Source organism: Lingula anatina, chromosome 3 (assembly GCF_051362555.1).
Source record: "Lingula anatina isolate TDL-2025a chromosome 3, LinAna3.0, whole genome shotgun sequence".
In the NCBI taxonomy this organism is placed as follows: domain Eukaryota; kingdom Metazoa; phylum Brachiopoda; class Lingulata; order Lingulida; family Lingulidae; genus Lingula; species Lingula anatina.
The window spans coordinates 11,083,681-11,108,680 of NC_141769.1; the positions used below are offsets into that span (position 1 = coordinate 11,083,681).

Sequence of the window (25,000 nt, forward strand, 5' to 3'; positions counted from 1 at the left end):
ATATATCAGGTACAAGTGTTATCATTGGTAATCTTAATGCCTTAAATTTCATTTCAGTGGAAATTTCCCCTGAAATGCATTTACTTGGGGAGGCAATACACTTATAATATTAAATGTGTTTGTCCACTGTTCTTCAGGTAGTATCCCTGCTAAGGAGAGTGTTACCAGAGGTCCAGCCACAGGTGCTGGCACGTCTCCTCAATGTCCCCTCCCTCCCACCAGAAGACTTCAGTATCATAGCTGAGGCTAAAAAGGGTGGGGAGGAAGTGAACCTTGACCCCACAAAGCCTGGAATTCTGGATGTTTTCCTGATCTGTATCGCCAAGGCATTGACGGTCCAGATGAAGGTCAAGGGCAGTGGAAAGGCTGTCAATACTGTGGATTCTGCCACCAGTATTCCTACTGAGTAAGTCATTTTTTTTTTTAGCAAAATCATTTATAGATAATTATATGATTTATTTTAAAATGTTTTAAGAAAATAGTTATAGTGGAGTTTAAAATGCTACACTATACAACAGTTACTGTTTTGTCAAAAGTAAATTTGCATAATAGCAAATGCATTCAACTAATATGTGTGGTTTGTAATACCTATGACACTGTGTTCAATCTACAACAGTTTAACAGTCAACTTTTCTTTGAAACGTCCTTTATTTACTGGAAAATTGATAACTATCTATTTTTATGCTGTCTGTATTCACTCATAGGAGTGTGCAATCCAGCTCAAGATGGTGGCTTAGAGGAGGGATGAACAACAAACTTGCAGAAACCATCATTACCCTGCTTAAAGACATGGCTTCTGTAAGTGTGTATACAGACACATGCTTGCATGCATATGCACTCACACACATGCTTCACAAATTCAGAAATGTGAGAAGAATATGCTCATACTGGCAGCACAGGATGATGACTCTTGTAATGCAGTGTTATGTAAAAAAATACACACAGCAATATACCAACATGAAATATTTGATGTTTCAAGGACTGAAATGTAGTATTAACAAAAAACAAAAAAAAAAATACTCTGTTCATAGGAATGCAGATTCTATATTAAGTAGCATTGCAGGATATGAAGACACAAAAAATGTGACTGTGGGTCATTTCAAACTAGTTTACTTTAGGAAAAATCAATTTGTTAAGTAGTACCTCATTGTTTTTGTTTCCCAGGGTCAGGTGTCTGAGGCATGGGGAAGGGTCACCAAGGGGGCAGTGGCTGAGAACATACTGAACCTCACCAAGATGGGAGAGAACTTGAGAGTGCCAGCAGAATGCATTAAAACACCAACTGTAAGCCATTTTATAAATATTTCCATAGTTTTGGTCATTTTATTTCAGCAGTTGCCAAGTATTACCAATTTCTTGATAACCATACAGTATGCTCCATTATTAACATTCTCTGTAATATATACATATGTATTTTTTTATTCAGCCTCTTACAAGACTAAACAAGATATGTATTGTAATTTGTCATTAGACCAGTTAAAGAATTAAAAATTGATAAGTGCAGACATCGCTAATCTCCAAAACCTTCATCCCAGCTATAAGAATATTTATATCAACATAATGACATTGACTTCTGTGATTTTAATAGTTACAAATGCATTGTTTCCATTAGTTGTGGCTAGCCCTGGCATCCCTGTGTGTCCTTGACCATGATCACGTGGTCAGTCTGTCCTCAGGTCAGTGGATTAGTCCAGATGGTCAGCAGGGACAACCCAGGGTGAGTTTTCTTGGTCTGTCAAAAGGCCTGTTTAATTGTCTCAGTTGAAATCTCATGTCTTCATATTAAATATTGCTAAAAAGTTTTCTAGGTGTTAAAAATGTAACTTTTAACTTTTTCTTTCAGCAGGTTTTTTTTACATGAAGTTGTTGTTTGTAGTTTGTACTTGTAGTAGGTTATCTGTCAGAAACAAATGATGATAAAGGTCTCTAGATATATCAGAGTAAAATGTTTGGTGTGTGCATGTGAAATGAACTCAACGTGATGGCGTTTTCTTTCAGCCCACGTGTGATAACCATGACGATGGAGAGACGTCTGCCATCATCTTGTGTGACATGTGCGGCAATCTGTGCGCTGATTGTGACAGGTTTCTTCACCTGCACAAGAGAACTAGGTCCCACAAGAGACAGGTCAGGACCAGGCCTCAAGGCCTTAAAGATGAACGTTAGATTTTAATGAAGCTATTTTTATATACGTGTTGCTGTTTAAACACAGTGCTATTACTAGAAAAGAGAAAAGATGTAAAACAGATGGTGTGCTAGAAATTCCTCTGTTCACCTGGTGCAGAGAATTCTTATATGGGAAGTAGTCGTAATCCTGTCAGTTTAGCATTTCATCTCTTTTTATTAAATCATTTTTTTTACAAACTTAATGAAATGATTTTTCTATTTTTATATTTATAGACTATAGCATAAGTGAAACATTTAGAGGATTTGATGAAATTTCATGTTTTAGCTTGTGGCAAGCTGATATTTATTATGGAATTTATGTTTAATATTTTCTCTTTAAATTGTTTTTTAGGTATTCAAAGAGGAAGAGGAGGCAATCAGGGTGGACCTTCATGAAGGCTGTGGTCGTACAAAGTTGTTCTGGGTGATGGCGCTAGCAGACTCTGCAAGTCTGAAGGCCATGGTGGAATTCAGAGAAGGAGACAGAGGTAGAGAGCTTTAAATTAAGAGACTGTTGAGTAGAATTTAACTGTGAACTTAAGAAACATTCTTTTTTAATTCATTTTGATAGTAACCTTGGCAACAGAACTCTTGCAGATAATAAATTTTCTGTATTTTTCTGAATTTTAAATGCAAGTGAATACATTGAGAAGCTCTCTGTGCAATGTAAGCTTGTGAATATCTTGGTTGAAAGTTAATAATTCTCAAACCAATGCAGGTGTGCTGAGAATCTTGGCAATAAAATTGCCTAGAGGTCAGACAAATCAACATCATTTCGAGGAAGGCAGTCATTCGTGATGGCCACAAGTGATTGAAGCATAACATCTTCAGTGCATGTGTTTAGGGAAATTCTCAGTGCATAACACACCTGTCAAGTGTGAAAACCTCTTTTGTTCTTTGTATACCTGTTTTCTACAACAAAACCAGTTACTGTTGCATGCTAGTTCATTGTAAAAGCTTGTTGTCTTGAAGGTGAAGCCTAGAAAACCTCCATGATTTTTGCAGGTAAGACTCTAACCAGTGCTATCTCCATGGGAGTGTGCCGTTTCTGTGGCAACCAGAGTTCAACAGGTCTGCTGTCAATGGGGAATGTGTGCTCAGACCCCGACTGTCAGGTAAGCAGCACCATAAACACTTTATCAAGTCCAAATCAGATTTTGAAGCAAAATCTTAGCCTTCTACCACTTGGCCAACTACATTGCTCTTGAAAGATGATCTTTGAAGGTTGATTGCCAAGTGATTATATAATCCCAGTAAGTTCACTTTCTGTCTAAAACATACCTAACATACCTCTAACATACCTGCACAAGGTTCTAGCTGCATTCTGTCCAGTGGCTGCAATGCAGTTGTAAACAAGTGCATAATTATGTGAAGTGTAGCACAAGTAGAAAATTTTCAAAATATTAATTATTTTAAATTTTTATTTTCTCTGTGGTCATATGTGCTGTTAAGTGTACCCACATATACCCCATGCCAAAGCTACTTCCTCCGATGCATTTTTTTAAATTTTATATCATAGATGTTCCGTTTTTCCAGGAATATGCCAAGACTGCCTGCAGGAAGGTGCAGTCATGTGGTCACATGTGTGGTGGTATAGCCGGGGAGTATCCCTGTCTTCCTTGCCTCCATGGCTGTAAGAATCCAGGACAGACTCATGCTCTCAAACAGGATGCTGACGACATGTGCATGATATGCTTTACTGAGGCTTTGTCTGCAGCACCAGCAATACAGGTATGTATGTGGCAGAAACGTCACTGCTTTTTTGTATAGACTTCCACGTTGCATTTAAGTACCAGTACAGTGTTTAATGTAGAGATTTATGTTATAGTCTTGTCGCACTTTCCTTTGGCAATGATTTACATTAACTGCAAAATTACTCAGTATGTAAATTTTCTTTCTATTTAAGTTAATCTGCAGTCACGTGTTTCACCTTCACTGCTGTCGCAAAGTCCTGGAGAAAGGCTGGATTGGGCCAAGGATAACATTTGGGTTTGCTTCCTGTCCAATATGCAAGGTTAGATATCATTGGTTGTAATTGCAACTCTTTATTGAACACATTTCTTTGATTCCCATTTGACGAAAGCTGTTAAGCAGTTCTTTTAATTTTGTAAAATTAAAACCATTGTACAGTTGTCATAATTAAGTCATACTGACCAATTTTCTTGACCTACTTTTCACAGCGTGAGATTGACCACCCATTGCTGAAGGATTTGCTTGATCCTACACGCAAACTGTATGATGACGTGAAGCGTAAAGCCCTAATGCGACTGGAATACGAAGGATTGCATAAGAGTGAAGCTATTACTACGGCTGGTGCGAGGTTTTACAATGATCCAGCAGGCTTTGCCATGGACAGATATGCTTATTATGTGTGTTACAAATGCAAGAAGGTCAGTAGCAAGATTCAGATCTAGATCTCATGGCAATTATATTTTTTTGTTCGGCATTCTAATAGGTTTATATGAAGTAATTGCTCTACTTCAGCCAATCCGTTTTGACTAAAGTATGTTCGTTAAGATCACCAACCTGAAGGTAAACTTATTTTCGATCATTAGCATTTGCACAACAGATATCCTCAATAATTTTAATGTCTGTAAATGGTGTTCCACCTGCAGCATGTAATGTTGAAGTCATTTTGCTGGGCAAGAGATCATCATATAAAACTACAACAGATTTCTCCAGTGCTTTCAGTGGATATAAATGATGTACTTCTTCAGGCTTATTATGGTGGAGAAGCCCGATGTGATGAACAGCTGGAGGGCGGAGATGACTACGACCCCACTGAACTGGTGTGTGGTGCTTGCTCCGATGTCTCAAGGGCACAGGTGAGTGCCATGTCTGATTTGACTGGTTTGCTACATGGTAACTTTCTCAATATGTGAGCTGAATTTAAAAAGGGGATTATAACAATGATGTGATTTTTCTTCAGCTAATATTGAGATAATTTTTACCTTCAATATTTCGATTATAACAGCTTTAGAAAGATGAAAACATGATTTTCCTTGTTTTTCAGCTTTGTCAGGTAGTGACAAACATTTTGACATTTTGGACCAGCTGTATGCATGTTTGACCATTGGGATGTGGTTTAAATAAATATTGAATTAAATTAAGTTTAAACTAATATAAGGTTAAAATAAAACTTTCAGATGTGTCCCAAGCACGGTACAGACTTCTTGGAGTATAAGTGTAGATATTGCTGCTCCACAGCTGTCTTCTTCTGCTTTGGTACCACCCATTTCTGCAATGCATGTCACGATGACTTCCAGAGGGTGACCAACATCCCCCGCTCTGACCTGCCCACCTGTCCTGCAGGTACGAACATTGACATGTTAATTTTATGGGTCATTGTGAGATAACTCCTGTATGCACATATATAGAAGAGTTTTTTCTAAGAATCAAGGAAAGTTCAATTAAAAACTGATAATACATTTGGTTTTAATCTTATAAGCAAAGTTATGTATAATTGGTATGCATTCTTTCTAATGCAGAGAATGATGTTTTTCATTTTGCCTGGCAAAAAGAGTCTCATCCACATGTACATGTACTACCCCATACACACACATGCCAACATGCTTGGGGCCAGATAGTTAAGGTGCATCCCCATATGCACACACACTTACTGCTTAACATCCTATATACTTTAGTATATTTGTTAATGGAAAAGATGTTTATGTAACAGCACCTTCTATTTAACACTATACTGCAGGTCCACGTGGTAAACAGCTGCAAGGAGACGAGTGTCCACTGCATGTGAAGCATCCTCCGACTGGGGAAGAGTTTGCTCTCGGTTGTGGGGTATGCAGAAATGCACATACATTTTAGATCCAGAAGCCGAAGCCTAAATGAACTGGATGATTTTACCAGCAGATACAAATATGACTTTTTGAATGTGAAGATGTGTTATAGTTCAAGCTTCTTCTTGATATTGGAATGAGGAACTATGAAAAACTAACACATTGACATAAGAAACAGAAATGTTTAAAATTCTTACTTTGGAAAGACAAGATTTTAAATGATAATCCACATTTTTAAATTTGTCTTTACAACATATAGTCATTTTACTATATGGATACATATCCATGTGAAACTTCCTTCAGAAAAAGCTATGGTTTGTAAAACTGTGATCTAGATTTTTCAAACTTTTGTTGTTCCATGCATCTGAATCATTTGAAAAATTATAAAATATATCGCAAAAAATAAAAAACGCATAGATGAAATAAATTGTGATTCCAAATGGGGTCAATATCATATCAGTGACTTTTAAAAGAATAAAATCATGAAAATATAATGTAGTCTCATAAAAATGAATTATAACTGAGCACAACGGCAGAAGAGAAAAAAACTTTAGAGTCTGAAAATTGACATGGAGATTAAATACCCCGTGTGTAGTTTAAAAAAACAGCATGACATATGTAAGCAATTGATAATGCTTGCAATACTGAGTTTTCACCACCTGTTCTATTGACACTGCTGTAAAATAAAGAGTAGCACACAAATTAAACAAGCATACCTGCATCAGTAGTATATCCAGAGTTGGACAAGACCTTTGTGTGATATTATTTAGTGTTCTTATAATAGATTAAGTATTCTCTTTAACAACAATGAATTTTATGTAAACTTAATCAATAAAGATGAAGAATATGATAGATATATGTGGCCTTAATGGGAATATATGTCACATGCCAGATCCCAATCCGGTCCAGGTACTAAATGGTCTGGGCCAGATCCCATAGTAAGCATGTAATTTACAGGTGAGCTGCCAGTTTGTTTGCATGTGATTGTATGTTATTGTAATGAAATTGTTTTGCCATAGTATACCCACAATTTAACTACTCGTATCATGCAAATAAATTAATTGGCAGTGTTATGGTCTCTCCTCGCCATGCGAGGATTACTAGATGACCACCGATCGGTCTCTATGGCACACAGGTCGGCCCCTGGGTGTCTCGCCTTGTTGTGGGGTTGACTAATTAGTTTGATTTTATTTAATAATAATGATAATAATAATGGAGTCTCACTTTGTTGTTTGAAGTATGAATTTAATTTTATTATATTTTTCAAAAAACATTTTGTAAAGTAAATTAATAAAGCTGAAGAATATGATAGATATATATGTGGCCTTGATGGGAAATATATGTCACAGGCCATTCAATCGACTACCACCCTATAAATAGTATTAACACAATCTATTGGTAGAAAAAGCATTTTAGAAAACCCCACAGCATAACATCTTATCTTAAAAATACGTAAATATTCCATTATGTGCAATTATTTGGTATTTTTGAGTACGAAAGTCGGCAGTAAAAGTGTCCAAACAATTAAACTTCTTATCTTTTGTGTGACTATAACTAGATGCAGTCCAATATCGATCTATTAATCTTCTGGTTGCTGTCGTTTTTAGGCCTTGGCTAATATTACAGGTTTGGCAAGCGACAATGCATGTATATCGCTGTAAGAGAGAGGCTGTTTCCCTGCCACCAAGACAGTTTGACCAATAACATACTCAGTATAATAAAAAGCACTCACTGTTTGAAAAACTTTTTTATTTGAGTGTCCGTTACACCCCCTCGTACACCCACACACTAGTTAATATTATTTAAGTGGAATGTCCACCCCAGCAATTTTTAAATTTTAATACCCCTCATTTATTTATAGATACTGGCGTGGAGCAGGTCTGTGCTTGCTGAAACTACATGTACTTCTCATTTTATTTTGCATTATTAAGTAGCTTAAAGTTGTTTCCAGAAAAATGTAAAATCAGTACGTATAGCCTCTCTCTCAGTGAATCTTTAGCCCCTATCTCTTGTTAGCCCCGGTGCGCTCACTGTATTAGGGTGAAATCAATGTATAAAATGATAAAATGTTTGCCATATTTCTTTAAAGAATTGGTGCGAAGGGCATGGGGACTGTTAACATTTGGATGATGATAACAAATGCATGTTTCTCAAAGTAGAAAAATCATCTGAAACAGAGATGTCAAAGTGACCAGTCGCATTTCGATGTACTCCATGCTATGGTCTTTATTTAAAAATAGCACTTTTTACTAGATTACAAATTGCATCGTATTGTTTGGTTCCCTTGCCTCGCTTTCAAAAATTAGAACAGGCGCTCCAAAGTAAAAAAAAATATTGGCTAAGTTCACCCTCGCACAAGAATGTCCTCGCAGCATTATCTGCAATTAACATTCCTACAATTTTGATTGTATTTTGCAATATCATTTTCAATCTGGTCCATGAAGAATTTTATTAATCAAGAGTGGGGGAGGGGTGAAAAATCCCCACTGGGGCCACAAATAAAACGTATTTCGAACAGCGCACTTTTCGCGCATGCGCAGTTGCTTGAAGCCTGTGCTCCTTAACAACAAATGACCTATATTTAAAAGGCCCGTGACGGTCGGCACTACTTGCGTCCTATCATATGCTGATGACGTCAATGATACAAAAACAACATCGATGTTTTCGCGGGAAATGTTCAGACTGTGATGGCAGTGACCGTGAGGAGTTTTAGCGATGCAATTGAACTTATTCGTAGACACGAGGAAGAGACAGCATTTCATTATGTGAAAGACAAGCGAGACAAGAAAAGATTTGAATCTGGTAAGAGTTCATTTAAACGTAAACAACGCCGGATACATACATAAATGCAATAGACTAGTTTTCCCAGCAATGTCAAAAGTGGAGGAGGGGGGGGGGGTCTTTTTTTTTTTTTTTGATAAAGTGAATCTTTTTCTGTGAAACCTCCGTGTACCTAGATAAAATTATAATCAGAAGGGATCTTTTTTTATGGCAAAAATGTAATTTTGTTGTACATGTCCAAATACGCATATGAACATGAATTAACATTCACTCAGTGTATAATATAACCTTGTAGAGCTTGGAAACATACATGTACAATCCATATAATCCCTTACCACAGCATGCCTGATGTTAATACTTAACTATTTATGTGATATATTTGTTTATCTTTCAGAAATAAGCTTACATGGAGATGAAAAAATATTCTGGAATATTGCTGCTAAAAATGGTGATTTTTCAATCAAGTATGATGGAATTCCATTTGTTTTCCTGGGCAAAAAGACCTTCCTGTGCCAAAATGGAAGAGATAAAGGAATATTCATGAAAAAAAGATGGAAAGAAAAAAAGGAAAAACTGATGGTAAAGAGCTAGTCATTCATTTGTTATTTTTGCTACATGTATACTATATTTCCTACTTTAATTTTAGTGAGAAAATATTTTATGCTGCTTCTTATTACGTTGTTCTTCTGCATTACACAGTATGTAGTTTATGATTTTTTTTTCAAATTTTTTTTAGAAAGAAGACCATGTTTTCATTAAAAACCGGTTCCTGCAGCAACCCACAAAAAAGATGGGTTGTAAGGCAAGAATTGAGATTAAAAAAATTGCCAAGTTTCCAGATTTCAAGGTAAGTATACATCTAGTCATTCATTGTTTTAGGATGATTTCTGTTCAGTTAATTGTTATAGTTTTGTTATGCATTCATATGCTTAATGCAACTGTACATGTACTCTTGCACTTTATTTTAGATCCTATTATTTAAAGCCAAAGGAAATTATAATGATGCTTTTGATTTTCTATTTGTTTCACTATGTAGTGTAAGCTGTGCAATTGTTATTGAGTTCTTGTACAAGTACACTATAAATAATAAGTATTAAATGTATAAATGATTGCCTATTTAATGACTATATTGTAGGTGTCAACCAATTCTAGAGGAGCCAAGGAAGGGGCTTTGAAAATGTTGAAAAAAGCTCTTCAAATGAAGTCATCTCTGGCCGTAGATGTTCAGTACTTAATATATATACCATCCAAAGAGGAACACCAATACCACTTAACTGGGGAGGTAATAAGTATTACAAATTTTTAAATTGGATGGATAGTTAATACCAGCAGGTAGATACATATAGCTAAACTGCACATACCATTAGAAAGACAAATACTACCATCCAAAATGTAGCAGAGAATTTTCATAGTATGGCCTGGAGTAGAGTGCAATACATGCATGTACAAGATGATGTGATTTGCTATATGATACTTTTCATTCCAAATGTTTACATCTGTTGTCTAGATGGGTGGCTACAGTGAACCTGTAGATCCAATGGTGAGGAGCAAGGTCTTGGAGCTCCTTGAAAATGGTCTCAGGAGCAGACGGGAACTTGAGGCCTGTGTTAGGGAGTATGTTGTTAACCAGATGTTTCAAGGAAAGGAACCACCTCCAAAAAGTAGAAGAAGGTATGATTATTTACCTATATAACCTCAGAAAATAAATTAATTTTTTCTTTTATGTTTTAGAAATTTAGGGACATACCTATCCTTAGGTACAACATTAACTGACTAGCAGATTTTTAACTGGTACTAAGTGAACTTTATAGGGCCACATACTGTTACATAAAATAACTTTGAAATAATTTTTCTCTCTCTCCCCTTTTTGTCACAAGTCTGCTCATATACTATTTAATATTTACCTAGCATCTTCACCGTGCTGTTCATTTTATTTACGGATAGCAATTACCAGTTTTGCTGTTCATCTTATTTACAGATATTTCCCTCATGCAGTAGATTTTGCTAACCTCATCACCAAATATAAACTACAGAAGAGATTTTCAAAAATAGACCAGGTGAATGTGGAGAAAATGCTGCAAGAGGTCCCATCTGAGTATCTTTGTTTTTTTCGTGGGTGTTCATCAACGGTTGAAGATATACCCAGTTCCGTGAAAGAGGACACCTTGGATGATGACCCTGTCGTGGATATGGAAGAACTGTCAGATGTCAGGGAATGCAAGATGCCTGGAAATAAACTCCTGTTTGTTTATCAGGTACTGAATTTTACCTTGTGGATGGAATGGGTGGCATATGTCTTTTAGTACATGCTAACTTGTTGATTTAAATATTCATTACATGTGTTACATTCATTTAATCCATTAATGCTTTTATACTATTTTTTATGTATGTATGATACTAACAAATGTTTAAGATTATGAATTGGTATACTTATACATTAGTAAAGCATAAGTTATTTCTCCTCAGACACCTGAAATGCAGAGGCTGTACAGAATATATGGACAGACACTTCTGTTAGATGCAACATACAGAACTTGTAGATATGCCTTGCCATTATTTTTTCTTGTAGTCCGCACCAATGTGGATTATCAGGTATGGATGTATTTTAAAGTAAGAATTTCATTCAAAACATTTTGTAGTGATATATAAATAGTAAAAAGATGGACATTTGGAATTTATAGACTTGCAGAGTTCCTGGTGATGGCAATTTCCGTTCTTGTCGCATGTTTCTCTTACATGTATATCTGGATAAGTTTCTCCATACATTCATGATTGGTGATGTCTTTTCCTGATCAATTTCTTTTCATTTTTGATGCAATTTGGTGAATCATTTTCATGTGGCCTTGTGCCAAAAAGGTGGCTAGACATTTCATTTTTTACTTAAAATTTTCTCTTGTAACTTTATCTTTCAGAATGACGTACATTACTTATATTCATTGAAATATACTTTATACCCAGTTATCTTTTTCAGCTGAAAATATGTAGGGAAATGTTAATTCTTTCAGTCAGTTACATTAGGAACACTGTAATTGTTATCTGACATTTGTGATTTTGGATTTAACTTTTTAGCACAGGACCATATTCACACACATTATATTCAAACCAATCTGGTTGTACTGTCTTTGATGAAGGAGATCTTGTTTTTGAACTTCAGAATATGCCATTTAAAACCAGGTCTTACCAATATGTTTGTATGAAAGATGCTAAATATTTTTGGACATGTATTTATTTTTTTATAAGTACATAAATGTTTTTCCAGGTTGTTGCATTTTTTGTTGTGCAGCAAGAAACGAGAGAAAGTATTGCTGAAGCTCTTACCATAATCAGAAATAGGACTCCAGAAGTGATACCCGAGTATGGAATGGTTGATTTTGCTTCTGAGGAAATTTTAGCCTTGGAAGATGTATATTTAGGTAATGATAAATGCATATTGCAGAAAATTATTTGAATATTATTGATAAATTTTTACAGAATAAGTATGCACATTTTATATTTTACTCAGCCTTAAGATATATCCACATCCACACTTGCCTTTTCTTACTTTAGGTATCCAGGTGTATCTGTGTGATTTCCATAGAGAACAAGCCTGGGTGCGATGGCTGAACAAAGGGTCCAATGGCGTGGCAGCCAATCCAGATAATGTGGAAGGAGTAAAAAAACATTTGAGAAAAATGGCTACTGCTTGTACTGAGGAGGAATTGAAGAGTGCTGTCAATGCACTTCATTCCAGTAAAGTTTACCAGTCCAACAGTAAGCTTCAGCACTGGCTTAGCAAAATATGGATGCCAGAGATAAAAGTAATTTTATTGTATTTTGTTATTTGTTTTATTACAGTTGGTGTCTGATATCATGCCCAAGTACCAGTTTGGCTACAGGACAGGCCTAAATTCATATTTGAAGACATCTGGCAGAAGATGCAACTAATAAACCCAAAACAGGTGACTTTAGAACAGCATTTGAATGCTTTGTTTGTACAAATGACAAGAGTCAGGAAGTGGATATGATTAATGGTTACATAATTACTTTTACCTTAATTGGGAGGGGGATTAAATCTGAACGAAGGTGATTTAAGGTTAAGACTGTTAGCCATGAAATAAATTTTCTTTGGCTAAAAAACAATATTAGTCCCTGTTTTCTATTTTTTTACTAATTTTTCTGATAAACATTTTTTGGTAATAATCACTTTGTAGATTATTTCAAAGTAGCCTTCAATGGATGTTACAAAGTCTGATGGCAAGCACAGATTTCATAATAAATAGAAGATGTATTTCTATGAGTTGTTTATAATGTTTTTATTGTGAAATATGAAGAGTTGTTATCTCATTAACTCTAAGATTTGTAAAATATGTCTGTACATTCTAGGTGTCATCTGTTACAATGATAAAAGATGGAGAGTTCACAATTGCCAGTGAGCAGGACAGCTCAAAACTTTATACTGTCAGGTTGGGTACTGACAGTGAATGCTGCTCATGCACCTGCCCTAGTTTCCAGCATTCCAGGATGCTCTGCAAACATTTTTTTGCGGTGTTTGCTGGAAAACTAGGGTACGGGTGGCATGACATCAGCAGCATTTACAGAGACCACCCTGTATTGAATCTTGACTGGGAACTGATCAACGCCACCAATCTCCAAGAGCTGCCCCTGGCACATGAGTCTTCTGAGGACAACAACTTTGACACTGCTGTTGATGAAAATGAGCTGTCTTTCAATTTGCCATTGCGACGCAGTACATTGAAGAACACCTTGATATCTGCAAGATCGATTTTGAAGCAAATGGTGGATCTGTCCTACAAGATCGACAAGAAGGTCCCCACAGAGAAGTTGTCCACATGGGTGTCCTCGCTGGAGAAGTGCCTGAGTGAGGTGTCAGAAATGGTGAAGAGGGATGGGGGGCTAGTTTTGGAGGCTTCCCCTCTTAAACCACCACCAAAAAAAAAGCTTAAAAGGTCCACTGGATCCAGTCTTGCCTCTCTACCGAAACATCCAGCTAAACATCCAGCAAGCAACAGAGTGGGCAAAAAGGCAGAATGCCTGAGATCCCTCTTAAAACCGAAATTAAAGAGGGCTTCAAAAGGAGAGGTGCCACTGCCTTCCTGTATGGCTACAGCAGAACAGAAAGTCCTTGTAACACCACAGAACACTGAAGCCAAGTCAGGTATATACAAGATATCATAAAGGTTTTTATTACTAAAATTAAGTATCTGGACATATGTTAAATCACCTTTTATTTGTCCCAAACTTGCATTTGCTGAAACTAGTCAGTATTTTTAGTGAAATTGTATTACCACTTCTTCAGTGACACAATAGGAAAACTACCTTTCAAATTGGTATTCATTTGAATTCATTGTAATAGGATTTCACTGTATGAGAATGGAGGTGCACATTTGTCTGGCATGGGTTATGATATGGTTTCCATTCAATTGTATATCAGTGAAATAATCTCAAAGGCAATTTTATTTCTACAATACTTGCAGATACTAACACATTAATGGGCAGACTGGGAATTTCTGTCCCCACCATTTGGCCAAACCTTTATAATGGAGGGAGAATAACCATTGGTAACGAATGGGTTGATGACAGAGATATGCAAACTTTACAAGGCAGCCAGTGGCTGAATGACAAAGTAAGTACTCAACAATTAAACAAATTTAGGAATAATTAAGGGATAGTTTCAACAGTTAAAATGATTTATGATATGTCTATTACCTTGACAGTAGTAATTTCCATCAATTAGATGTATATATTCTCTTTATGTACAACCAGATATTTTTATTTTTTTTTAAAATATCAAATTTATACATTGGATACACAGTGTGTGCTTGCTCTGATCCTGTGAGTCAAGGTTTAAATGTATATATGAAGTGGGTCAATTTATTTTGTAGGTCATCAATGCTTATATGAATGTCATCAAAGAAAAGCATGAAGGTATTTTCACAATACCCTCCTATGCAGCTGTCCTTTGGGACCAAGGGCGCTTCAATCAATACCTGTTTCCACATGTAGGTGAAGATTTCACACTAGTCATTTAGTGCATTTATTTTAAAGATAAAAAATGTACCCATGGTTTCAGTGTTGCTGCCACTGTGATAATATTAAAGTCAAGGCTGATTTGTAGCCAAGGCATTTAGAAAACAGTTTCCAACTTGCATCCATCTTATTCTAACCTTCAGCCAATCAAATAATTTCAGGATGTTGAAAAGGCATACAGTATACACTTGTTCTTCATATGAAAGTAATAATAGTCTATGTTAAATATGTCATGAGTAATACATGTTAAACGGCTATATCAAAATGTTTCTTGCTTGCTCTTTGCGCAATATTACTGTTAATTAGTTTTTCAATTACATTCAGGTGAAATTCTCTGAATACAGATGGGTTTTCCTACCTATTTGTGTGCAACATCACTGGGTGTTGCTTGCAGCTCACATACAGACTCGCACTGTTGTTGTACTTGATTCCCTTTATGACGGCAGATTTGACCACTACATTGATAAATGGAGGTAAGCTTCTTACACATACATGTATAAGTACATAAATGTATCAGAATACCAAAAGCAGTTAAATGCATTTCCCAGATTCTATCAAAAATGGCATGATTTTACAGAACCACACTGTTGACATATAGTTATTTGTTTGCAGGTACATTAATGGATTCAATTATTAGTTTGGAATTTAAAAACAGATTTGTGTTCAATACATACCTATATTATTTTCTTTGAATTTTAAGAACATACATGAAGATCAGAGGGGAAGATAACCAGAATTGGACCAAAGGGCAAATGAAGTCCTCAAAACAAAATGATGGACATAGCTGTGGTCTCTTTGTTTTACTTGTGAGTTACTTTTGGACTGTTTCATGAAAATTATATTGATAATTGCATTTTTAGACGACTGGAATTGTATGAAGGAAATATATAAATACCACCTATTTTCTTTCCTTAAGGAATTTAACTAGATTAAAAGAATTACTATTAAACAACTGAGAAGTAATGGTTATTGACTGCTCAATATTCTCATTATGCTGCATTTCTTATTGAAATTATTTTATAATGTTGAATACTTTAAATTAACTCTTTTCAGAATGCCCTCACCCTATCCAAGAATATGGACTTAAAGTCAGAAAGTATCAACAGCAGTGACACTGCTAACATGAGGAAGCATGTCCAGCAAGCTTTCCTTCAAAGACTCTGATCCAGTTCAGTTACTATGTACAGACACAGATGTATCTGTGCATATAGCTGTCACCTTGCTTTATTATACCTCAAACACCAGCATTATCAACTTTGACTTAACTCCCATCCACCTGAAGCCATGTACATTTTCTGCATTGGTTTATGCAATAATTAATGCTGTTAAGGGCCCCTTTACAATGGACGGTGTCCTTTCTGCGTCCAGCAGTACGGATTCATTTGAGAGTTAAAAAATTAATAATTTACGTGCTGACAACTGACCGATCATTGAGCATTCAATCTGATACAAAATCAATGGTCGTGTCTCCTTATTAAGACCACAGTGATGCCAAATTTCATGGTCGCAGAAAGGACGCCGTCCAGTGTAAAGGGGGTATAAACATTATGTTATATTATTTTATGCACTGTTATAATTTTTTTTCATAATTAATATTCAGGGAATCAATTAATAACACTTGAAGCTATATTGAGAAGATCCAATTTCAATATATTGTATATATATATTTTTAATTTTGCCAGAATCTGTTCTTTAATTTGTGGGCGTGACCAGCAGCCTTTAATATTAGGTGTAGTTTGTTTTGGTTACTTGGCATGGAGGATATTCTGGTCAGTGTTATGCGCTAGGATATTATATATATATATATATATATATATATATATATATATATATATATATATAAAATATTGCAGAATGGAAAAAATTCCTTGGCACTATAAGGTGAAAAGGAATACTGAACTGTACTGTACTATACTGGACTGATTTTGACAGGAGGTGTGTAGGTGGTTATTTTGCATGCAGAACAAGAGTCAATTGCAGTGGCTTTTGTGTGTAACAATAATAAAGAAAATGATTGAAACCAGTACATGTATATTTCATACATGTAGTTCATATGTTTGATAACAGTGCCATATGGAACTTTTTGAAGTCAAACTTCAATTTCTTTGTGGAGAACTGATGTTATAAGAAACGGGAATACTGTACATGCATGTTCTACTGCAGTTTGAAAATTGAAATTACCAAAATTGCATTTAAATAACTTGCATACTGGTACTGTGTAATATAAAAGTACTATTTGAACATGTAAATATGATCAGATTGTTGTCTTATTTTTTTACAGTATATATGTTCAAAAATACTTAGTGCATCCATATCAAACTGCATTTTGTATCAATAAATCATTTTTCTGTATATTTGTTTTTCTTTTATACCACAACCATGAAACTTAGAAATGGGTATATTTATTTATTGGGGGGGGGGGGGGGGGGGGGAGAGAGAAGAGAGGGAGGGCTATCGTAACTGAACAGCTAAACTGAACTGGACATACCAGATTTATTAACTATATACCAGTCTGTAGTAAGAAAAGTTTCAGTCCAGTGTACTGTAATTTCGCATTGATGGCAGCATCGATGTTGTATTAGTACCCTGGCTGCCACTGACGTCATCAGCATATGATAGGACGCAAGTAGTGCCGACCGCCAGTGACTGTTTCGAGTGTGACTGTTTATGCCATCAACCTCGTCACTCAGAAGATTGCCTCTTATCAGCTCGTACAGGGAACATATTAGCTATGCCACGACTACCAAGCGCTGGCTGGCTTCGCATTAAATTTGGAGATGTCTGGCGCTCGCGATGGTTTGAACTTGAACCGCGTCAACTAAAATACTATAGGCGGCAGAGGCAAGTTGGGTCTCTCTCTCTCTTTCTCTCTCTCTCTCTCTCTCTCTCTCTCTAGCCGCAAGCCGAGAAAATGCTTGAGTTGGGGGGGGGGCGTGCCCCCCTGCAGATCTTCATATATTCTACACAACTAGACTGTATAAGTTCAATAGAGACAAGGACTGTAAAGCACATATGTGCTTTACATAGTGTATATGATTGCCAGAGTGCGTTCTTCTTGCGTTTCTGATAATGGCGGACGCACCCGCGCGGTACGGTACGTTGCTTAGAGTGCATTCTCAGAGATTAAGATCGATCCATCCGGATCGACCTAACTCCCTGGGGGTTCACGCTAAATTGCAGTCAGCCGAGCGCGCACGACAGTTAATTACCCCCTTACAGCTTTTAGTAGGCGGGACAGACGCTTAAGCCGGCTAAGCTGACAGTAATCTAGTGAGAATCCCACAGGGATAGATCGATCTAAAATCATTTGGAATGGGGTCTAATAGACCAAGAAGTTATAGAGGCAACCATTCTACTTTATTCTACTATATTTCAAACTGGTGAGCCGTAGGGCTCAATGGTTTAATAAATTGAAATCGAATGCGCTTTAACAATTGTGTGAATATTTTGAGAAAATTCCAAGGAATGTGCCATTTGCCATATGTATAATATTTAAACCTGAATGTTATGATAAATACCTTGAGCACCTCTTACTGACACGAAACGAAACCGAGGGTCCGTGTAACAGAAATAAAAGCCCGACCTCCATATAGCATAATGGTTAGGTTTAGTCTGACCCAAGTGGATCAAAATCTAGGGCGAGGCTCACCACTAAAATGAATAGGAAGCGGACTCTCTGTTATGGGGAACTCTGTCACGTTACACCGGCACATATCGTTTTGGTGACAGTGCATTTTATTAACTAATTTACATATTTCTAATTATTTCAAAATTACAGAGGTCAAAATGAGAATGATGCACCCGAAGCCATTAAAGGGTTTGCTTCATGCCGTCAGAATGGCCTGAACGGAACATATTCTTCAGAAAACATGCCCAACTAACGATATCTTTATCCAAATACACAAATTAAAAGCTCATTTTGTAAATTTTTGGCTTTAAAAAACGTCCTATTTGCTCGGCCTGGGAGTTAATGAGCTACGTGGTCACGTGGTCCAATGACGACAATCGAGCCACTGGAGAACAGAGCGTGCTTAGCTGTCAAACTGAGCTGCATTGTCTACCTGTAAGATGACTTCTCTGGCTTCTGATAAAAGTTTATACTCATTCAAATCTCTTACCCGAGGGGTCTAAATCCTCGTGAAGCTGTGTAAAACCATTTCCCGTCTAGTCATTTCTTTAACAAGCATTTCATTATGGTTATCCCAAGTTGTATAAAACACTGCATTTGAATGAGTTAAGGGAAATGTTAATTATTGCATATGAGGTCCATGTTATTTGTGAAATTCAATTTATTTTATTAAACCGCTGACACTCCGTCTTGCATACTTTTATTAAACTGAGGTAAACAATGCCCGTTACCTTTACAAGTCCTATCTTAATCATCCATCTACCTGGAACTTCCTTTACCTCTTAATTAGAGGGTTAAATGGCATTCAATTTGTCTTGTTTGTATCGAACGCACTCTCTATCTAAGCTTTACTCCAGTTATCTCAGGTAAAAATCTACCTGTGCGTTAGTTACAAAGCGCAGCTCCCGTAGACCTGGGGGTACTAGATAAAATCTGAACACCAGGTTTATCGAGGAGCTAGTGAAAGAAAGGAAGAATTTTTCCTGCACAACTTCATAGGAATGTTAACACGGACTTGATCCAGCTTAGACCTCCAAACTAATAGGGTGACATGGGCAATTTTCACAAACAAATCATAAAACTATATTTCAGTTAACCGCCTTTAAAATAAATATACCGTTCTGGGTAAATTAAAATAGTTATTAAATCGCAAGAATATTTTTGACTTAAATGATGATTTTATTATTAATGGAAATTAAGCTACTATATGAGGTACATTTGCTGTGATTACGCTGTCCTTCATGTTTTGCGTAAGTCTACATTTTGCTGTATGTGCTTGTAATCTTTTTAAATATGTGCGTACAATTTTTGCAGGTCTGGTAACCCCCCTGTTATGTGATGAGAGTATTAATTTGGCAATTAGTTCCTTAGCTTATTTGAATAGAATTGCAGTGTAAAATTTTCAACAAGATGTTGGCGAAATAGCCCATTACTCTTTGTAGGTATTTCCCCCGTCAAAGTTTGTCTAAAATTATCTTTCAATCTTTACTCTTTCAAAGACAGTATAAAGTTACCTGACATATTTTCGTGTAAACTTAATGACAAGCCAAGTGTCTCCAGTTCATTCCGTACTCAATTTTACCCAAGCAAATTTTTTTCTTGAGTAGATCTTTATAGCACGTTGTTATAAGCTTACAAATTTGCAAAAAAAAATTGCGTACTGACGCAGAATTTGCGTTTCAAGTTATAAAATAATCAATATGTTAAATTCTTTAATATTTCAGATGAAATAATCTTCAGAAACAAATCCTCAAAGCATAAACGAATTAGGATAACGAACCATTTTATTATAGCAGTTCCCATTTTTTCTTTAATATAACGCTCTTTTTCCTGTTTTTCCTCAACACGTTTTCTTCCACGGAAGCTTCAAGATACCCTGAGAGCAATTTCTTTTATTAATGTTCGCGACCGTGTTTGAACTTAATTGTTTAAGTATTGATATTTAACGTCATTTACAAATACCAATAAAATAACCCCATGAAATAAATGAGATATATTGAAAAATATGAAAGCCCACCAAGACGAGTTTCATACCTGTTATTACCTGGCTTGGGAATTGCAGCGGTGCATAATTAACAGGTTTGTTGTAAACGAGCTTTTGGGCAACTACAATGCATTTAAAATGCATCAGCAATCAGTAAGTTTGCCAACTGATGACAGTTAATCTGAAAGACTACCAGCTCTTGATATGATCTAAACCACCTGAGGTGACCATGATCTAGAGCATCGCAACTATTGTCACCGAAGTTAGTAAGTAAGTCACGGAAGACCGTCACAGACAAAGAAAGATTGTCAACGAGAGCTGCAATTTTGGTGAATCCCACGGCAACACACCGAGGCATAACGAAAATTCCTCAACTCCGTTCAACACAACTTTCCTTAACTTCTCCGTCTGTATGCACCTGCAGCTCAGTTGAGTCTCATAGACTTTTATCGTGATTGTCGTCACAGTACCACGTGACCCAGATCTGTTGCTTCATTTTTGCATATTGAGGTGAGGTTTACTAAAACGCTTTTTTTCTACTAATAGATTGTTTTTATAATTTTTAAATGGCGGGGATCGATTAAAACATACCTCTAGTGTATAGATTGAGTGCTGTATCTTCAAAATTCGAGAAATGGATTTTTACATGAACATTGTCCTTTAAAGACATCACAACCGCCAAGGTGCAGGTGGCCAACGACCAAAATCCACGTAGATTTGAAGTAACTGCTGAAGGAATGACATATCAACTGGAGGCGATTTCGGCAGAAGAGAGAGGACTGTGGGTGGAAGCCTTAAAACAGGCCATAGGTATATTATCAGTATAAATGGGGTTATATAGGCCTACCCGTAGCTGCAGTGCCACTGCAGAAAGATAAGTTAGTGTATCACTTCGTTTACTAGACGTACTGAACACAATTAATATGAGTACATGTACGATTGGAATTTGAAAAGGATCTTTACAATAGTTAACGCTCATGCAGTGGGGACACATGATTTATTTCATACCCGACCCGTTTCGTCTGTCATCTGCCTCACCCTCCTCACGTCGAGCCATATTTTATAGAATCTTTTGTTTTAGAACTATCTTTCAGACGGAGGGTTACAAAGGGGTTCTTTGACTCACTCAGTATGCCTTGTATGTGCTTTGATAAACATTTTGAAGATTCTGTGCTCCTTGTATGATTTTGCAATTGAACCAGTTTGGAGAAAATGGTTTTGATCCCTGCTATAAAAAAGACGTGTGGAAGACTCAATAAAATTGTTCGGGGAAATGTCTGTGATCTTTGGCACTAAAATATTTTATCAATAGGGTTTAGAAAACAACGAACAGCTACAGCAAGACCCTTGTCTGCAACAAAACGTGGAAAAGAGTAGAAATATTGTCGCAGAGAGAGAGAGAGAGAGAGGGAGAGAGAGAGATGGGGGTCTACAACAAATATCTGTAGATGAGCAAATGATCAACAGAGATACTTAAATTGTGAAAGAAATTACCAGTATGACATTCCGATGTACCTTTACCCTATTGATGAATCTCTTCAGGGAAGTTTGAGACCTTAAAGGCAGTCTGGAACTAGAAAACAATTAAAATGGACTCCCCTCATGAATCCATTCGTGTGAAAACTTGGGAATCGTAATTTTTGATGATTCTGTAAATAATGAGTCTCCTAATAATGAGTCTCCTAAAAAAGCAGACATATTGGATGTACAATTTCAGTGTCATTTCCATGAACACAACTGATTATCAGTTGAAGTCTTACATGTTTTGAATTGTACAGTTACATGGAATACTCAATACGCATAATCCTATAAATCCATTTTCATTTCCTCAACTGCACAAATCATTGAGCTGTTGTGCTACTTTATCACAACATTAATTATGATCTGGAAATGCTCTCAGTATAGCGTAAAAAACCAAACACCACATATCTGACAGCTGTGTACTTACAACTCTTCTCTGTGGTTCAGAATACTGATCATAACAGAAAAAAGATCTCAGGAAGCTATCTACCATTCACACCTCAAGCCTCAGAAAAATCATAGAAATATATGGGCCAAGGACTATATCAAACGAAGATCTGTTAAAACAAGATAACTAACGAACCATGAGCTTATTCAATGTAAAACTAAAAAGCACTCAAAGAGCCCAAACCTCTGAAAATATGGCTCAATTCTCAAATTTATGAATTAACTCAATTGTTCTTATTTATTGCTTGACTCATTGATTAGCCAAATTATTGTAAAATACATTTATTGATTATTAATTAATATTTTTTTTATTTCATTACAAATTTTAAATGATTCATGAATCTTTCTTTTCAGGTCCACGACGTAGTTCAGGAATCCCGATGATAGTCGGAGGTGTCATCAGCGCGGTAGGGGCTGTTGCTTTAGCCCCAGTCGCTCTAACAGTCGTGGGATTTACCAGCGGCGGGATAGCCGCCGGATCCATGGCAGCCTCAATGATGAGCAGTGCAGCGATTGCAAATGGCGGAGGTGTGGCGGCGGGCAGTCTCGTGGCGTTGCTTCAGTCGGCAGGTGTGGCTGGTCTTGGAACGGCAGCAACTGGCGCTGTTGCGACTGTCGGAGGAGCAGCTGGAGCCGCAGTCGTTGGAGTGGGACAAAAAATGTTTAGGTATTAAAACTCTTTGAGGCCACTATTCGAATATAATTGTCGTAAGATGTTAACAGATATGTTTGACTTTCAAGAAGAAAAACAACTATATCCAAATCAAGACATTCACAGTTGTAGTGTACCCTCTGCCAGGGTCACAGATTGACTTTCACTTTATTTTCACAGATATTCCTCTGGCTAATTCATGACACAGTTCTTATTGCACAGAACGGTGCATATAATAAGATAGAGAAATAATTATCTTTGAATATTTAATGGAAAATCAATAATGCCCCGGTAGAGGGTATCATTAGCCAACCTTTCCAAAGCAGTCATTCAAAACTAATTCACATAACATTTAAACAGTAACTATAATAATATAAAGGAATGGTAATTTACGAAAATGAATCAAATTTGGATTCCGCAATTTTTCAATCGTTACTTATTGGTTTCTTCGGTTGTAAGGAGTTAAGCCAGTTTTGATTGTTTAAATGCTAATAAAAACGATTAAAATTGAACTGTTGCTTGTTTCACTAAGTTGAATTTTACTCGGCAATCTTATAGCCCATTTTTAACGTTGAAAAAAAACCTGTCCGTGTTAAAGAAGGTGCAGAAATCGTTTCTTCCTCCTTTCAAAAGAGTTCTAAAATAACTCATAAACAAAATTTAACAAAGATACCCTTACGGTGTCTTTTTCTGGATTGAAAGCCACTTTTTGAAGGTTAAGGGCTCTTACTTTGCGCAAAATCAACAGCATGACTTTAAATGAACAAAGAGGCCAAACAAAACCAAAGGCTTCTGTTTTGACACGCCAACAAGGGTCGGGCAGAAGCACAGCATTACATGGAGAACGTGCTATGCTGTCCCGCAACGGTGTGAACATTCCGTATGTTAACAGGTGCCATATGTAGGTTTGGTATCGTAGGTGGTAAGCTGTTGATTATGTTTACCATTGGTTCGTTGGTGGTCATTGCCTGTATATCGCCATCGGAATGTTCAGAACATCAAAGCGTCATAAAACAGTTTCGTTTTATTATAAAACCTAAAATGCAAGTCAAATAGATATAAGGCTATTCGCACATACGTGGCACACTAAAATATCGCGCCATTCACCCTAAATTTTAATAAGTCTATCCAATTTCTAGGGCACTTTTTTTTGCTTGTTTTCCTGTCATCTTTGCAACTTTACAAGATCTGCAATCTTTGCATCGAGCTGTGAAGCCGATAATTTTGTCCGTTTTTTTCCAATAAGAGAAGCAGTTCCTGAAATTTTAATGTCAAACAGTCTGATAGATGCTGTAGTGAACTTCAAAATTTTTGTCTGTAATATAATATAATATAATATAATATAATATAATATAATATAATATATAACTGGTAAATGATAAAATAAATGGTAAATGATATAAGAAAATGACTATGACATAATGTAACGCGGTGTAAAAATTATTTCTTTAAAGAAATATTATTTTTTAAATCAAACTTTGACTAGTTGTATCATAGTTATAAATATCATACAAAATGGACCATTCGCCTTCTAAAAGACCCCCCGTTATTGTTTACTTTGAGCCACTAGTAAGTGGACCCCCCCCCCCTTTCAAATAATCCTGGATCCGCTCCTGAACATTGAATGAAAAAGTATTGCATACAAATGAAACAACATTGAATGAAAATTTGAAACAACACTGAATGAAAAAAAAAAAAAATATATATATATATATATTGAATGAAAATTTGAAATATCATCGAATGAAAAAAATTATTGCATACAAATGAAACAACATTGAATGAAAATTTGAAACAACACTGAATGAAAAAAAAAATATATACATTGAATGAAAATTTGAAATATCATCGAATGAAAAAAATTATTGCATAAAAAAATGAAACAACATTGAATGAAAATTTGAAACAACACTAAATGAAAAAAAAAAAGAATATTGAATGAAAATTTGAAATATCATCGAATGAAAAAAAAAATATTGCATAAAAAAATGAAACAACAT

The 25,000-nt window shown here is 36.1% G+C and overlaps 4 protein-coding genes across 5 annotated transcripts in view; all 4 read left to right on the top strand.

The window, feature by feature from the left end:
- Nucleotides 1-7,183, top strand: part of LOC106166199 (E3 ubiquitin-protein ligase MYCBP2) — a 49,532-nt gene extending 42,349 nt beyond the window's left edge. For both annotated transcript variants that reach the window (XM_087010021.1, XM_087010022.1), the window contains 13 exons: nt 138-406; nt 705-798; nt 1,165-1,284; nt 1,613-1,717; nt 1,999-2,127; nt 2,519-2,654; nt 3,172-3,281; nt 3,703-3,897; nt 4,073-4,180; nt 4,347-4,556; nt 4,884-4,991; nt 5,313-5,478; nt 5,873-7,183. In XM_087010021.1, the coding sequence (XP_086866147.1) occupies nt 138-406; nt 705-798; nt 1,165-1,284; nt 1,613-1,717; nt 1,999-2,127; nt 2,519-2,654; nt 3,172-3,281; nt 3,703-3,897; nt 4,073-4,180; nt 4,347-4,556; nt 4,884-4,991; nt 5,313-5,478; nt 5,873-5,988 (1,866 nt within the window). In that variant the 3' untranslated portion in view covers nt 5,989-7,183. The remainder of the gene's footprint in view (nt 1-137; nt 407-704; nt 799-1,164; nt 1,285-1,612; nt 1,718-1,998; nt 2,128-2,518; nt 2,655-3,171; nt 3,282-3,702; nt 3,898-4,072; nt 4,181-4,346; nt 4,557-4,883; nt 4,992-5,312; nt 5,479-5,872) is intronic.
- Nucleotides 7,184-8,469: 1,286 nt separating this feature from the next.
- On the top strand, nt 8,470-12,586 carry LOC106161284 (uncharacterized). Its single transcript, XM_087007936.1, has 9 exons — nt 8,470-8,762; nt 9,136-9,320; nt 9,478-9,588; nt 9,877-10,023; nt 10,249-10,412; nt 10,720-10,996; nt 11,208-11,333; nt 12,001-12,154; nt 12,288-12,586. The coding sequence occupies exons 1-9, from the start codon at nt 8,648-8,650 to the stop codon at nt 12,584-12,586; spliced, it is 1,578 nt and encodes a 525-aa protein (XP_086864062.1). The 5' UTR covers nt 8,470-8,647.
- An 11-nt stretch (nt 12,587-12,597) lies between these two features.
- Nucleotides 12,598-17,120, top strand: LOC147762907 (uncharacterized). The gene is made up of 7 exons (XM_087010028.1): nt 12,598-12,679; nt 13,104-13,896; nt 14,216-14,364; nt 14,624-14,740; nt 15,093-15,241; nt 15,469-15,574; nt 15,822-17,120. Exons 1-7 carry the CDS (start codon nt 12,656-12,658, stop codon nt 15,930-15,932), a joined length of 1,449 nt encoding a protein of 482 aa, XP_086866154.1. The 5' UTR covers nt 12,598-12,655; the 3' UTR covers nt 15,933-17,120.
- A 225-nt stretch (nt 17,121-17,345) lies between these two features.
- On the top strand, nt 17,346-23,512 carry LOC106166228 (uncharacterized). The gene is made up of 4 exons (XM_087009312.1): nt 17,346-17,609; nt 18,547-18,578; nt 21,041-21,190; nt 22,703-23,512. Exons 1-4 carry the CDS (start codon nt 17,500-17,502, stop codon nt 23,020-23,022), a joined length of 612 nt encoding a protein of 203 aa, XP_086865438.1. The 5' UTR covers nt 17,346-17,499; the 3' UTR covers nt 23,023-23,512.
- The last annotated feature ends 1,488 nt before the right edge of the window (nt 23,513-25,000 follow it).

Excerpts from the sequence above, each read along its gene's own strand:
- LOC106161284 (XM_087007936.1), top strand. The coding sequence starts at position 8,648 with ATGGCAGTGACCGTGAGGAGTTTTAGCGATGCAATTGAACTTATTCGT. Across the intron at positions 8,763-9,135 it reads CAAGAAAAGATTTGAATCTG|AAATAAGCTTACATGGAGAT; the intron begins GTAAGAGTTCAT and ends TTTATCTTTCAG. Across the intron at positions 10,413-10,719 it reads CCTCCAAAAAGTAGAAGAAG|ATATTTCCCTCATGCAGTAG; the intron begins GTATGATTATTT and ends TCTTATTTACAG.
- LOC147762907 (XM_087010028.1), top strand. The coding sequence starts at position 12,656 with ATGCAACTAATAAACCCAAAACAG. Across the intron at positions 13,897-14,215 it reads GAACACTGAAGCCAAGTCAG|ATACTAACACATTAATGGGC; the intron begins GTATATACAAGA and ends CAATACTTGCAG. Across the intron at positions 15,575-15,821 it reads GTGGTCTCTTTGTTTTACTT|AATGCCCTCACCCTATCCAA; the intron begins GTGAGTTACTTT and ends AACTCTTTTCAG.
- LOC106166228 (XM_087009312.1), top strand. The coding sequence starts at position 17,500 with ATGCCACGACTACCAAGCGCTGGCTGGCTTCGCATTAAATTTGGAGAT. Across the intron at positions 18,579-21,040 it reads GAATGATGCACCCGAAGCCA|TTAAAGACATCACAACCGCC; the intron begins TTAAAGGGTTTG and ends GAACATTGTCCT. Across the intron at positions 21,191-22,702 it reads AGCCTTAAAACAGGCCATAG|GTCCACGACGTAGTTCAGGA; the intron begins GTATATTATCAG and ends CTTTCTTTTCAG.